The 15,152-nt window shown below is 43.3% G+C and overlaps 1 protein-coding gene across 1 annotated transcript in view; it reads left to right on the plus strand.

Moving 5' to 3' along the window:
• LOC138296564 (glutathione S-transferase 3-like) overlaps positions 1-15,094 on the plus strand; it is a 113,548-nt gene extending 98,454 nt beyond the window's left edge. Inside the window, exons 6-7 of the mRNA XM_069235803.1 lie at positions 7,709-7,840; positions 14,823-15,094. Coding sequence (XP_069091904.1) covers positions 7,709-7,840; positions 14,823-14,945 — 255 coding nt within the window. The 3' untranslated portion in view covers positions 14,946-15,094. The remainder of the gene's footprint in view (positions 1-7,708; positions 7,841-14,822) is intronic.
• Positions 15,095-15,152: the final 58 nt, after the last annotated feature.

Genomic DNA, 15,152 nt, shown 5'->3' on the forward strand with positions numbered 1-15,152 from the left:
AGAAAAACTGTAGAAGGCAGGAATGAATGAATGGTGGGGAAGAAGGAAACAGAAAATTCGAGGAGCAGAAAAAGACGGACAACAAGTGAAGGAAAATAGAGAAAAGATAAAAAGGAGGAAATTAAAGGAGAGATGATGGGCCAGGAGCATTTCCAGATCACTGTGCTCCCTCTTGGCCTCACCAGTAGCCCTCGTGTTAATGAAGGTGATGGCAGTGGTTGCAGCTCATCTTTGGCAGTAAGGAATCCCATTCTTCGTCTACCTTGACAACTAAGTACTAAAAGTAGGCTCAGCCAAGGTAGTCGTCAACCACCTCCTGACTATGGCGAACCTTTTAACATCATTGGAGATCACTATAAATGTGCTGAAGTCACACCTGACTTTTCCCCCGGGAGCAGAGCGTCTAGGGCATTCAGGCTATGACCCCAGTGTTTCATTGAGCGTGATGCTGGGGTTTCTGGGATTGATGGCCTCCTGTATCATGCAGGTCAAGCATGCAAGGTGGAATACATAGGCTCTGTAGTGGGATCTGAGGTCCCAGTGGGCACAGCACCAGGGGATCTCTCGGAGTTAATCCACCTTTCAGACTAGACTGCAAAAGACCAGCTGTGGCAGACCTCTCACCCTTCCCCACCCAGTGTTCACAGTGGTGACCGCTGCATAACTTCTAGGATGGGCCATCCACTTGGGAGAGGAGGAGATTAGAGGTATCTAGTCTTTGGCTGAGGCCTGACTTCACATCAACCTGTTGGACCTGCAGGCCATACGTTTGGGATTAAAAAACTTCCTGCTAGCCATCAAAAGCAGGCTGGTTCAGGTATTCACGGACAACACCACTGCCATGTGGTACTGCAACAATCAGGCTGGGGTAGGGTCATGATCTGCCAGGAGGCCCTGCATCTCTGGATGTGGCTGGAATTCCAGGATATTTTCTTGGTGGTGCAACACCAGCTCAGATGGACTCCGCTGACGATGTCTTGTGGATCATGAATAGTGCTTACATCTGGAAGTGGTCGAAGGTCTCTTACACAAATGGGGAGGACCTTGGCTCTATCTATTTTCCACTACTGAGAACGCACAATATCATTGCGTCTGCGCACCGGAGTTCACACAGGGACTCTAACTTAGAGGCGCATTGCACTTACAGTGGAACTCAGGACTTCTGTGCACTTTTCTGCTGATACCTGTCATGCCTGAGTTTTTTGAGGAAAGTTGAAACCAACTGGGCCCAAATCATCCTAGAGGCTCAGGATTGGGCAGAGAGTATGTTAGCCAAAACTCCTACGCTTGAGCATCTGTCATCTGATCTGGGTGCCCATAAGTGAGGACCCTCTGTGGCAGCAGCAGGGCAGGGTCCTGTACCCCAACCTGCAAACACTCCACCTACATGCTTAGCGACTGAGCAATGGAAGGTGAGCGCCTTTGGCCTTCTTCCTGTGGACGTAGATGTCATTCTAGCAGCCAAGTGTTCCTCAACCAAGTCTCTATACACCCGCCATTGGGATACGTTTGTGGCCTGATGCACTACCTGCGTGGTAGACCCACTCCATACCAAGCTGTCTGAGGTCTTCTTGCCTGTGTTGTCCCTTCCCCAGCATGGACTTGCTTTGGGCATTGTTAGGGGATATCATACAGCCATTTTGACGTTTTTTTTACACTTGCCAGAAAAGCCCTCTTAATTCAAGTCACTGGTTGCAATTAGTCTTCTTAAAGGGTTGAAACATTTGTTTCCACCTTCTCCTTTTATCGTGCCTCAGTGGGATTTGAATGTATTTTTGACTTTTCTAATGTGCTCTCGATTTGAACCTATGCACAACTTCTCTCTCAGGTTACTCACCCTTAAGATGGACTTCTTGGTTGTCATGATATCGGGCTGGAGGGTGAATGAGTTTAAGGACTCTCTCAGCTAGCCCACCATTATACTTGTTTGTACCCAGACAAGCTGGCTCTTCAGACTCTTATCTCCTTTTTGCCATAGATAGTAACATCTTACCACATCGGATAAGCTGTCACACTTCTGACGTTCTTTGCTCCGCCTAACCCCTCTAAGGAGGAGAAGAGGCTCTATTCGCTCTATCGGAAAAGGGCTGTCAGCATCTACATTGATCATACCAGAGAACACCCAGTGGACGATCAGCTCTTCACTGGATTTACTGGAGCAAGGAAGTCCAGAAACCTATCATCTTGCACTGCATTATACTCTTCATTAAGATCTGCTACGCTTTGGCTAAAAAGCTGCCACTGGAAGGCTTAAGGGCTCATTCTACCAGATCCAAGACTGCTCCCATTGTGTTGACTTGCTGAGTGTCTGTCTGGACGTTTGTGAGGTGGTTATTGGGTGTCTCTCCATATGTTTATATGTCTCCACTGTTGTCTGGACAGCTAGGTCCGTCGAGGTGGGTATTTTGCCTGCTCCGTCCTACTGGACTTTTTGATTTTTAGCCAGCTCACAACCCCACCACCTAGGATGTAAGAAAGTATTGTTTGGGTATCTATTCAAAGGTGAGGAATCTGCAATTGGAAGCCTCTATCAGAAGAACAAGTTACTTACATTTTGATAAAGCCTTCGCTGCTAGGGACTAACTGCAGATTCCTCACCGACCCTCTTTCCTCATGGTTCTGTGAACTGTCCTTTCCATCTAAAAAGATCCCAATCCAGGAATTTACATATTTGTCACAGCCATCTTGATTTTTTTTGGCTCCAAGTCTGAGTGCAGAAGGGTCCTGAAAGGGTCTTCTTCTCCTGTTCCTCATCAGAGTCTTTTGAACTCCATTCCACCATTGCTGTGCCAGTCAATTGCAGCCTGGCTGGTAAAACTGATGAGGGATTCTCAGGTGGCACCCATCCTTCTATGCCATTTGTTTTCAGCTGCTCCATGACAAGTTCGGACCATAGGTAATTTCAGCTACTCTGTCGCCCAGAGCCAGCTGATGGATTACCATTGGCAGTGTCCAGGTACAGTGGCACTGGAAATGTTCTATGATTATCAGTAATCAGGATGCAATGGATCAGGGCAGATGGCATGGAGTTGCAGTTTTCACGTGTTACTCCATTGCTGGCTGGCCCAGCCCTATGGCAGGTGGTTTCAGCCAAGAAATCATTAGTGGATAGATGAGAATGATGGTTTCTTGATCAGAGTTATCGGGGCTGTTTCTCTGGTCTTCAGTGCATGGCTGTTTTTGTTTCTTTGATGTCAGTGTGGTTGATTGACAAAATCATTTAAAAGCTTTTTTACATACTCGTACGTGCCATTGTGAGTCAGCCCGAAACGTCCAACTCCTGCTTAGTGAAAGTGCAAAGCAGGCACAGTTCTTTCTGTTTGTAATAATTGGATATGAATATACAACCCTAAATACCTCCATTACATTCCCATATTAGAGGTTTTGGGCCAGATCACAAAAGACGTATAAGAGTATGTAAAATAGCACTACAGGATACTACATTAAATACCCCAAATTGCCTTTGTGAGTAGGCCCAAATATTAGTATACTGTCATCCCTCTTGTCTCCTTATTCTCCCTCTCCTTTCTTATCCTTTCCCTATCTCATTTCCACTATAATCCTATCTTAAATTTAGCGTTGTCCTTCCCTTCCCCCATTTTTGTTGCACCTTTTCTCTTCTGAACCATTTCCCTCAATGTCCACACCACCTTTTGTTCTTTTCTTCAACTCCATCTTTCTTGCTGTTTTTTCCCTACCAGTGTCTCCCGTCGGTCTTTTTTCTCTTATCCCTCCATTGTCTACACAGTCTTATCTCACTCTTAAAAAGTCGACTATCCCTTGTTCTGTCCAACACTTCCTAATCTTCATATAATGCCCATACGAGAACTTTGATTGATGGACACTTGTGCTCCTGCTCTTTCTGTTGACCTTGTCTTGCTTTGCTATAAAACATGCTACTGCTTGTTAATAAGGCCTGAACGTATAGTGAAAAAAACACTAGGCAGTCTTTGTCTGTATAGCCATATCAAAGAAATTCAATTTTCTGAGATGATAGGTCTCCTGGAATGTGATAGTAACTGGCTGCTACAACTCAATGAATGAATGAATTGGTGCTGAAATACAGACTTTGCCTAAAAGGGCTTTTGGGCTTCTATGTGCTAAAGTTCCAGATTCAGGCTAAAAACTAGAGATAACAAACATATGTATTTTAATGTATTTTTAATGTTGGTCCCGTCTGTAACCAGCAAGAATAGTGCAAACATAAAAGCCTATCAATCTCTGCTTTATGGATGATGAGGCAGTGGAATCTACTAGGATAAATTGGAGTTTACACTTTACTCATTAGGTAGATATTACACAAGTTTAAAATGTTTGGCACCTGAAAATAACTCTACAGAAGTTATAGATTTTCAATCTTTTCCATATGGAAAAATATCCTCTTCCGCCATTTTCTGAACTCATTCAGCAGTTTGTTTCCTTATGTGTCTTCGGAATTGTTTTAATTTGGCAGATGCTCACCATTAAAGGAGAGTGGAAGGACCAAATTATTCTCTTTGGAGTAGAATGGGGGACGAGGAATCGGTCCTACCCCTCTGACTCCTCTGCCCCAAGCTTATTCCCACCCTGACCCCAGAACATAAACAACTGTTTAGGGTGTACCATTGTATAAGATAGCCTGACTGGCAAGTCTATCACCCAGTCAATGGAAAACTGCATCCATCTATCCCACACCACTCCGAACTAAGCAGAAAGATGCAAAATGGGATCTCTGTATTATGCAAAAGAAAATTGCCTTTGGAAAAAGGTTATGTCCCCACACATGTATCCACTTTACTTAAGTTATTGATGGATACGCGTCTTTGTTTCTGCTTTGCCTTCTTGGTATTTGTCTTAATTTTATATTATACTTTCCATTGAGCATACACTCTTAAATAGGCAAGACTTACATTATCATTAAAAGCATATTTTCAAAGCCCATTAATATTGCCAAGGCAAAGGCCACTTCTTAATGTTTCATGGTACCAACGATGTTAAACATCTGTATTTTATAAATAGTGGATGTAAATAATGAGAAAGTTGTAAAACTAATGTGCAATCATATTTAATGAATGACAAAAAAATAAGCATTTTCCCCCATAATCCTTCAACATTGTCATTAAACGCCCCAATTTCCATCAGGTATTGGCACCAACTATCATAGCGACAAAAAGCATCTGCCTAATTGGCATTCGTGAATAATACTAAATAATTATTACAGTTTCAGGATCCCAGCTAGTCTCTTATTACTGCAATGGAAGCTCTTGATGACAAACAGGTGTGATCCTCTCTGAGGCTTTCAGACAACTTTCTAACTGTCCTTTTACTGCACTTTGTAGAAATGCCCAAGGGGAGTGGCATCCACCCTTGGAGGATACCGTGTTCTTTCAATCATTCTTCAAACATTTATAACCTGACCTTTACTATTTACAGTCGCTAAAAGACATTTTTTAAAGCCTGTCATATTCCATCTCATTCATTTTTACAAAAAAAGTATGTTTGATGTTTTGCTAATAAAACACTCAGACACCATCTTAATATACCTCTAAGAACTTCTATCATTGCTGACTGATGATGTTTTAGAACACTTTGCATTATTAAACTCGCCAGGTCGGGAAACTTTACACAACCATCCAAGAATATAATTTTATGCTCATACAGAAACAAATGTATGACATTACTAGCAACTGTATAACAGTGAATTACAAACGAAGCCTACAAACTCTTACACTTCAGTAATGCATTTATTGTGCTAAAGGTCTTGACCCTCATTTATTTTATCCAGTGTAGATCTTAGGATAAATTGATAGAAGAACTTCATTCTAGATATTGGTATTCACTAACCATCTACTCTTTTGATCCTCCTTGCTACCAATCGGTTTTTCCTGGTTTCTTTATTTAACACATCATGTTTGTTTTACCAATATTTACAGTGACTTTATTTTTTTCAGTGCACATCCTTAATCTTTCTTTAAAAACCTATAGGAATTGGTTACTCAATATCAGGTTGACCAAAACAGAAGACATTCAATGTGTAAATCTTGCAACACTGTGAAAAAGAGTACATTTTCACAAATTTTCTTGGGAGATTTCACAAAAATAGGCAAAAGGTTGTTGTAGCCAGAATGAATCCTTGCCTTTGACTATTTTTAATGGTGATCTATTTTACCAATTTACCATTAGTTGAAACGTGGACTTATTGCCATTTTTCAGTGCAACACTTAAATGTTTTTTTTAAATCCCTGGTGACATTTTATTTCAGTTGATATCCTAGTTGAGTATGGTCTATCAAGTAGAAAGCTGCTCAGAAGTCAACAAAGCAGCTATACAGTAATTGTTTTACTTCTACTGATCTACGGGCAGCTTGACATTACAAAGCCAGACACTTCTACAGGCATCAGAGAATAGTCCTTACACTAATCTTTTAATCTCATCAGCACAAATTTGTTAAGTATTTTAGGTGGCATATCTGTCAGAGAAATAAAACGATAACAGGCGTAGTTATCGTTGCTCCTTTTATTCAAAAAGGGTTTAATGATGGTGGACCCTCAGTAGGGTTGGAAGTCCTCCATTCTACATAAGCCATCTAAATATAATAGCCAACCTCTGACTTACCATTTGTGAATTAATCTTTAAATGCCGAACCATAGGCAATCCAAACTTGCTGCCATATGTAAATTCATCAACTTTGTTGTCTTGGATATTGTTTATTTTAGCATTTATATGTGCCTCATCAGCAGTATTTTATCCCATATCTTCTGCATCCATGCTTTCTTCCTTAAAAAGTGTTGCCTGTTCAATTATGTTCTCAAGAAGACTCAGTGTGTTTTCTAAAACCATTCAATTTTCAGGCTTTGCACCACAGGCAGTGCTTATATCGAAAATAAAGACCTCTCATCTGTGCAGACACACAGCTTGTTCATAGTCATACCCAATATAACCCACCTAAATTTTAAACTACAAAGGTAGTCTTTACCCAGACATTTCAGTTTCTGTCATGGAGTGGTAGGCACATGGCCAAGCTTCCAACTTAGAAGCTGCTGAAAGGGCATCATTAAACAAGCATTTGCAATGCTATTGGCTCTTATATTTTGAACAAGTTAATTGCCATCCTTTGACAACAGCTCCCACGAGCAAAAGACAAAATATAACATGAGAAGAAACTGGGAAAAGACGACTTGGCAAAATAAAGTTAGCTTTAAAAAATAAAACTTTGCCAAAAACATGCGCAGCAGGCACAAAAAGCCAGCGGGCACTAATTAAGTTGCATCAATTAGTGCTTGAGCCCTGCTCCACACAGAAAAACAGAAGTGGTGCCAGGCGTGCCTTGACGAATTACGAGGCTGCAAAGAAGAGTGCCAGGCAAACCCAAAAATGGTGAGTGGCAAGCGGGCTCCGAGCCCTGTCTTGAACACAGCAGAGTCTCACAAGCGAGAGGCATGCAGTCACAGACTAGACCCTAAAACAAAAATAATAGAACATGAATGTTTTTAAAACGTGCATCTGAATGCAGTGGGTTTCCGAATGTGCAATGTGCCATCCCACTGGTGTTTATCACCACTGGTGCCTGGCTTGCGATAAATGGGTAATCTTATCTCGGTGGCTGCATTAAGTGCTATTCTACAACATGTTTATTAGTCCTATCCTTAAGAAATATCAGTGTATTGCATGCTTTGCTGTCTGTGTCCATTGTCTCTTATGCACAATGTTCTTATTAATATTTGTTTAGGTTTTAAAAGATCACGGCCAAGATTTTCTTGTTGGAAACAAATTAAGTTGGGCGGATGTACACCTGTTTGAAGCAATTTTAATGACTGAAGAAAAATGTGAATCCGTGCTTTCCGAGTTCCCTTTGCTGCAGGTAATGACATTTTAAATAAACAAATGTTATGGGTATTTGGTCTCTACGCAAAAGGAAATGGGATAGAAAGAGGTTTGTGGTAATCATGGACATGTGTTTTCTTTCGTCTTTTTATTGGTAGCAGTAATCGGATGCATACATTATAGTTAGAAAGGTGAGCATGAAAGAGTTGACATCTGAAGGAGAGTTTTAAAAACCTGGGCACGTAGTTACACGATTAATTGTCGTAGGTAGTTGCTTAGCGTCAAACGTTTGCCCCCTGATTGAACTAGGAGAAGGAAAGTGTTCCGGTTACGCAGACTCTATGATGGGGCATCCGGGTCTGTGCGTTACTATACAATGATGAACGTAGGCACATGAAGTAGGTGAGCATTGGAGAGTTTGCTATTGGAATGTAATGCGCAGGAAACTATTTTGTTCCCTAAAAAAACAATGTTCTTCACTGCCCAGGCCTGTACGCTCCAACGCCTCTTCAGTTTTAATACATAATGTGAATTAGGGTTTCTTTTATTCTTTTTTTTAATCAAGTCTAACTTGCTACGAGCCAGTGAAGTAGAATCCTGACTTACATCCATGACCTGGTAGTACCCTGCTGTCTAGTTCCAATTCCAAACTTCCCAGGCCCTTCCTATGCTCCCTTCATGGCAACCTGTAACAGGGGAGTATCACGGACCATATGGAGGAGAAAAACCAACAAAGGCCTTTATCACACCTAAAACTAGACCATACATTATTAAAAGACCACAACTCGTAAATTAAGACAATTCAGTTTGGATAACTCTCTATCTTGGCTTTGAACCCTTTGTTTAGTAAATACATGTTCGATGGCATCTGTCGCTGTAGATACGCATGTTCTGCAATAGCTCGCCATCTGGTGTTGGGCCGGAGTGTTACAAGTTGTTTTTCTTCGAAGAAGTCTTTCGAGTCACGGGACCGAGTGACTCCTCCTTTTGTCTCCATTGCGCATGGGCGTCGACTCCATCTTCGATTGTTTTTTTTCCGCCATCGGGTTCGGACGTGTTCCTGTCGCTCCGAGTTTCAGAACGGAAAAAATAGTTAATTTCGGAAGATTTTCGTCGGTATTGTTGCGTTCGGGATCGGCGTACTTAGATTCAACACCGCATCGAAGATCGAAGAGCTCCGGTGCCCTTCGGGGTAGTTTTTTCGATCCTCCGTCGGGGCCTGGTCGGCCCGACCGCGTGCTGAGGAACGCCGATGGAACGGACCCCGTTCCGTTTCTGCCCCAAATGCCACAATAAATACCCCTACACAGACCAACACTTGGTCTGCAACCTGTGCCTGTCACCTGAGCACAGCGAAGACACCTGCGAGGCCTGTCGTGCGTTCCGGTCCCGAAAAACACTCCGAGACCGTCGAGCCAGAAGACTTCAAATGGCGTCCGCACCGACAGCCCGACGGGAGTTCGAGGAAGAGGAAGGTACCTTCTCGATCCAAGACTCAGACTCCGAAGGATTCGACGATACACAAACCGTGAGTAAGACGTCGAAAACCACACAAAGAAACATTTACAAGGCCCAGGGGACGCCACTGCCACCAGGCCATGGCTCGACCCATAAATTCGGTGACCGACCGTCGGCACCGAAAAAGGCCCAAACAGTGCCGAGATCGTCCGACTCCGGTCGAGACACCGGCACGCAGCCTTCTCGGGACCGAGAAAGTGCTGGAGACAAGCCTCGACACCGAGATGCCGGTGTGGACACGGCTCGACGCCGAGACAGCGGCACCGAAACAGATCGACGCCGAGAGGTTTCGGCCCCGAAAAGGAAAAAAGTCACCTCTGAGCCGAAAAAACACGCAGACAAAGTTTCGATGCCGAAACAAACTGCAAGCGACCCAGCTTCGGGCTCTTATACAGAAGAGCACTCGCTAACCTCCCAAATGCAAAAGCATAGGTTTGAGGAAGAGCTACAAGCAACTGATGTGGACCATACGCAAAAGCGTATCTTCATTCAGCAGGGGACAGGAAAAATAAGCACCCTTCCCCCCATTAGGAGAAAGAGAAGGTTGGAGTTCCAGACGGAACAAGCACCACAACCAAAAGTGGTGAAAAGAGTTACACCACCACCCTCTCCTCCGCCCGTGATTAACGTTTCACCAGCACAAACGCCATCACACTCCCCAGCTCACACCACCATGAGCCAGGGTGACCAAGACCAGGACGCATGGGACCTATACGACGCCCCAGTGTCAGATAACAGCCCAGAGGCATACCCTACAAAACCATCTCCACCAGAAGACAGCACCGCGTACTCTCAGGTGGTGGCTAGAGCAGCACAATTTCACAACGTAAGCCTCCACTCAGAACAGGTCGAGGATGATTTCTTGTTCAACACACTCTCCTCCACCCACAGCTCCTACCAAAGCCTGCCTATGCTCCCTGGTATGCTCCGGCACGCAAAAGACATATTTAAGGACCCGGTCAAAAGTAGGGCAATCACACCAAGGGTGGAAAAAAAGTATAAGCCGCCTCCTACGGACCCGGCTTTCATCACAACACAGCTGCCACCAGACTCTGTTGTTGTAGGAGCAGCTAGGAAAAGGGCCAACTCTCACACATCTGGAGATGCACCACCCCCAGATAAAGAAAGCCGCAAGTTCGATGCAGCTGGTAAGAGAGTCGCAGCACAAGCTGCAAACCAGTGGCGCATCGCGAACTCCCAGGCACTACTTGCGCGCTATGACAGAGCCCACTGGGACGAGATGCAACATCTCATTGAACATCTGCCCAAAGACTTCCAAAATAGGGCAAAACAAGTGGTTGAGGAGGGACAGACCATCTCCAACAACCAGATCCGTTCCTCCATGGACGCTGCAGATACAGCTGCACGGACAATTAATACATCTGTAACTATCAGAAGGCATGCATGGCTCCGAACGTCTGGATTTAAACCAGAGATTCAACAAGCAGTTCTCAATATGCCTTTTAATGAAAAAGAACTGTTCGGTCCAGAAGTGGACACAGCGATTGAGAAACTCAAAAAAGATACAGACACTGCCAAAGCCATGGGCGCACTCTACTCCCCGCAGAGCAGAGGGAATTACAGCACATTCCGTAAAACGCCCTTTCGAGGGGGGTTTCGGGGTCAAAGCACACAAGCCAGCACCTCACAAGCAACACCGTCCACTTACCAGGGACAGTATAGAGGAGGTTTTCGGGGACAATATAGAGGAGGGCAATTCCCTAGAAATAGAGGGAGATTTCAAAGCCCCAAAACCCCTACTACTAAACAATGACTCACATGTCACTCACCCCCTCCACACAACACCAGTGGGGGGAAGAATAGGTCATCATTACAAAGCATGGGAGGAAATCACTACAGACACTTGGGTTCTAGCAATTATCCAACATGGTTATTGCATAGAATTTCTACAATTCCCTCCAAACATACCACCAAAAGCACAAAATTTAACAACACACCATTCCAATCTCCTGGAGATAGAAGTGCAGGCACTATTGCAAAAGAATGCAATCGAATTAGTGCCAAACACACAAATAAACACAGGAGTTTACTCACTGTACTTTCTGATACCAAAGAAGGACAAAACGCTGAGACCAATCCTAGACCTCAGAGTAGTGAACACTTTCATCAAATCAGACCACTTCCACATGGTCACACTACAAGAAGTATTGCCATTGCTAAAACTGCACGACTACATGGCAACTTTAGACCTCAAGGATGCTTATTTCCATATACCAATACACCCATCGCACAGGAAATACCTAAGGTTTGTATTCAAAGGAATACATTACCAATTCAAGGTACTGCCTTTCGGATTAACAACCGCACCAAGAGTCTTTACCAAATGTCTAGCAGTGGTCGCAGCACACATAAGAAGGCAGCAAATACATGTGTTCCCATATCTAGACGACTGGCTAATCAAAGCCCATTCGTTAATAGAGTGCTCAAATCACACAAATCATATCATACAAACCCTCTTCAAACTAGGGTTCACCGTCAATTTCACAAAATCCAAAATTCTGCCACGCAAGGTACAACAATACCTGGGAGCCATAATAGACACATCAAAAGGAGTAGCCACTCCGAGTCCACAAAGAATTCAAAATTTCAACACCATCATACAACGCATGTATCCAACACAAAAGATACAGGCAAAGATGGTATTACAACTCCTAGGCATGATGTCATCATGCATAGCCATTGTCCCAAACGCAAAACTGCACATGAGGCCCTTACAACAATGCCTAGCATCACAGTGGTCTCAAGCACAGGGTCACCTTCTAGATCTGGTGTTAATAGACCGCCAAACTTACCTCTCGCTTCTGTGGTGGAACAACATAAATTTAAACAAGGGGCGGCCTTTCCAAGACCCAGTGCCACAATACGTAATAACAACAGATGCTTCCATGACAGGGTGGGGAGCACACCTCAATCAACACAGCATACAAGGACAATGGAACGTACATCAAACAAAACTGCATATCAATCACCTAGAACTTCTAGCAGTTTTTCAAGCACTAAAAGCTTTCCAACCAATAATAGTTCACAAATACATTCTCGTCAAAACAGACAACATGACAACAATGTATTATCTAAACAAGCAGGGAGGGACGCACTCCACGCAGTTAAGCCTGCTAGCACAAAAAATTTGGCATTGGGCAATTCACAACCAAATTCGCCTAATTGCACAGTTTATACCAGGGATACAAAATCAACTCGCAGACAATCTCTCTCGAGATCACCAACAGGTCCACGAATGGGAAATTCACCCCCAAATACTGAACACTTATTTCAAACTCTGGGGAACACCTCAGATAGACTTGTTTGCGACAAGGGAGAACGCAAAATGCCAAAACTTCGCATCCAGATACCCACACAAACAATCCCAAGGCAATGCCCTATGGATGAACTGGTCAGGGATATTTGCTTACGCTTTTCCTCCTCTCCCTCTCCTTCCTTACCTGGTAAACAAACTCAGTCAAAGCAAACTCAAACTCATATTGATAGCACCAACTTGGGCAAGGCAACCCTGGTACACAACGCTGCTAGACCTATCAGTGGTACCCTGCATCAAATTGCCCAACAGGCCAGATCTGTTGACACAGCACAACCAAAAGATCAGACACCCAGATCCAGCATCGCTGAATCTAGCAATCTGGCTCCTGAAATCCTAGAATTCGGGCACTTACAACTTACCCAAGAATGTATGGAAGTCATAAAACAAGCAAGAAGGCCATCCACCAGGCACTGCTATGCAAGTAAATGGAAGAGGTTTGTTTGCTACTGCCATATTAATCAAATACAACCATTACACACAACTCCAGAACATGTAGTGGGTTACTTGCTTCACTTACAAAAATCTAACCTAGCTTTCTCTTCCATTAAGATTCACCTTGCAGCAATATCTGCATACCTGCAGACTACCTATTCAACTTCCCTATATAAAATACCAGTCATTAAAGCATTCATGGAGGGCCTTAGGAGAATTATACCACCAAGAACACTACCTGTTCCTTCATGGAACCTAAATGTTGTCCTAACTAGACTTATGGGTCCACCTTTTGAACCCATGCACTCCTGCGACATACAGTTCCTAACCTGGAAGGTGGCATTTCTCATCGCCATTACTTCCCTGAGAAGAGTAAGCGAGATTCAGGCGTTTACTATACAGGAACCTTTTATACAACTACACAAAAATAAAGTCGTCCTAAGGACCAATCCTAAATTTTTGCCAAAGGTTATTTCACCGTTCCATCTAAATCAAACAGTGGAACTTCCAGTGTTCTTTCCACAGCCAGATACCGTAGCTGAAAGGGCACTACATACATTAGATGTCAAAAGAGCATTAATGTATTACATTGACAGAACAAAGAACATCAGAAAGACTAAACAACTCTTTATTGCATTTCAAAAACCTCATGCAGGAAACCCAATTTCAAAACAAGGTATAGCCAGATGGATAGTTAAATGCATCCAAATCTGCTACCTTAAAGCTAAACGACAGCTGCCCATTACACCAAGGGCACACTCAACCAGAAAGAAAGGTGCTACCATGGCCTTTCTAGGAAACATCCCAATGCAAGAAATATGTAAGGCAGCCACATGGTCTACGCCTCACACATTCACCAAGCACTACTGTGTAGACGTGTTATCCGCACAACAAGCCACAGTAGGTCAAGCTGTATTAAGGACATTATTTCAGACTACTTCCACTCCTACAGGCTGATCCACCGCTTTTGGGGAAATAACTGCTTACTAGTCTATTGCAGAACATGCGTATCTACAGCGACAGATGCCATCGAACTGAAAATGTCACTTACCCAGTGTACATCTGTTCGTGGCATCAGTCGCAGTAGATTCGCATGTGCCCACCCGCCTCCCCGGGAGCCTGTAGCAGTTTGGAAGTTACCTTCAATTATTTATATATGTATCATCTCAACCTTAAATAGGTGCATACTTAGTCACTCCATTGCATGGGCACTATTACTACAATTCAACTCCTACCTCACCCTCTGCGGGGAAAAACAATCGAAGATGGAGTCGACGCCCATGCGCAATGGAGACAAAAGGAGGAGTCACTCGGTCCCGTGACTCGAAAGACTTCTTCGAAGAAAAACAACTTGTAACACTCCGGCCCAACACCAGATGGCGAGCTATTGCAGAACATGCGAATCTACTGCGACTGATGCCACGAACAGATGTACACTGGGTAAGTGACATTTTCATTATATATATTTTGCATAAATCAGCGTGATGTGCACCCTTCGACTCCTGAGTTATCACCTGTGATTGCTGAGAAAAAGATGCACGGACATGCGTTTCTAAAAAGAAAGTGTGCATTAGCACTAACGCATTTTGACACTATTCCAGTAGTAATTCAAGCTATGTTAATCCAGTTTCCGATGCAACAAATGTTCTCATTAGTAAAATATTTCGCTTTTATTCGATCAATTGTTATTTCCTTGACCTTGGTTTCCAACAAGTGTTTTTCCCATTTTCAGGTTTACAAGGAAAGAATGAGTAAAATCCCAACACTTGAAAAATTCCTACAACCAGGAAGCAAGAGGAAACCCCCACCTGATGATGTGTATGTGAAATGTGTGAAGGAAGTTCTCAGATTCTAGTTAACGTCTGCAAAAAAACGTTCATGTCTGTAGTGTACCAAAATGCAACTACTGGATGTAATATTTGTATTCGTGTTAAAAGAAAACAGCTCTAAAGTCTACTCAAAACACCATACATGATTAAAAAAACTAGTGTACCTACCACTCAAGCACTGAATTGTGAAATGTCTTCTTTTGTTACTGTTTTATTCCATACGTTTAATTATT

The sequence above is a fragment of the Pleurodeles waltl genome, chromosome 5 (assembly GCF_031143425.1).
Source record: "Pleurodeles waltl isolate 20211129_DDA chromosome 5, aPleWal1.hap1.20221129, whole genome shotgun sequence".
In the NCBI taxonomy this organism is placed as follows: Eukaryota; Metazoa; Chordata; class Amphibia; order Caudata; family Salamandridae; genus Pleurodeles; species Pleurodeles waltl.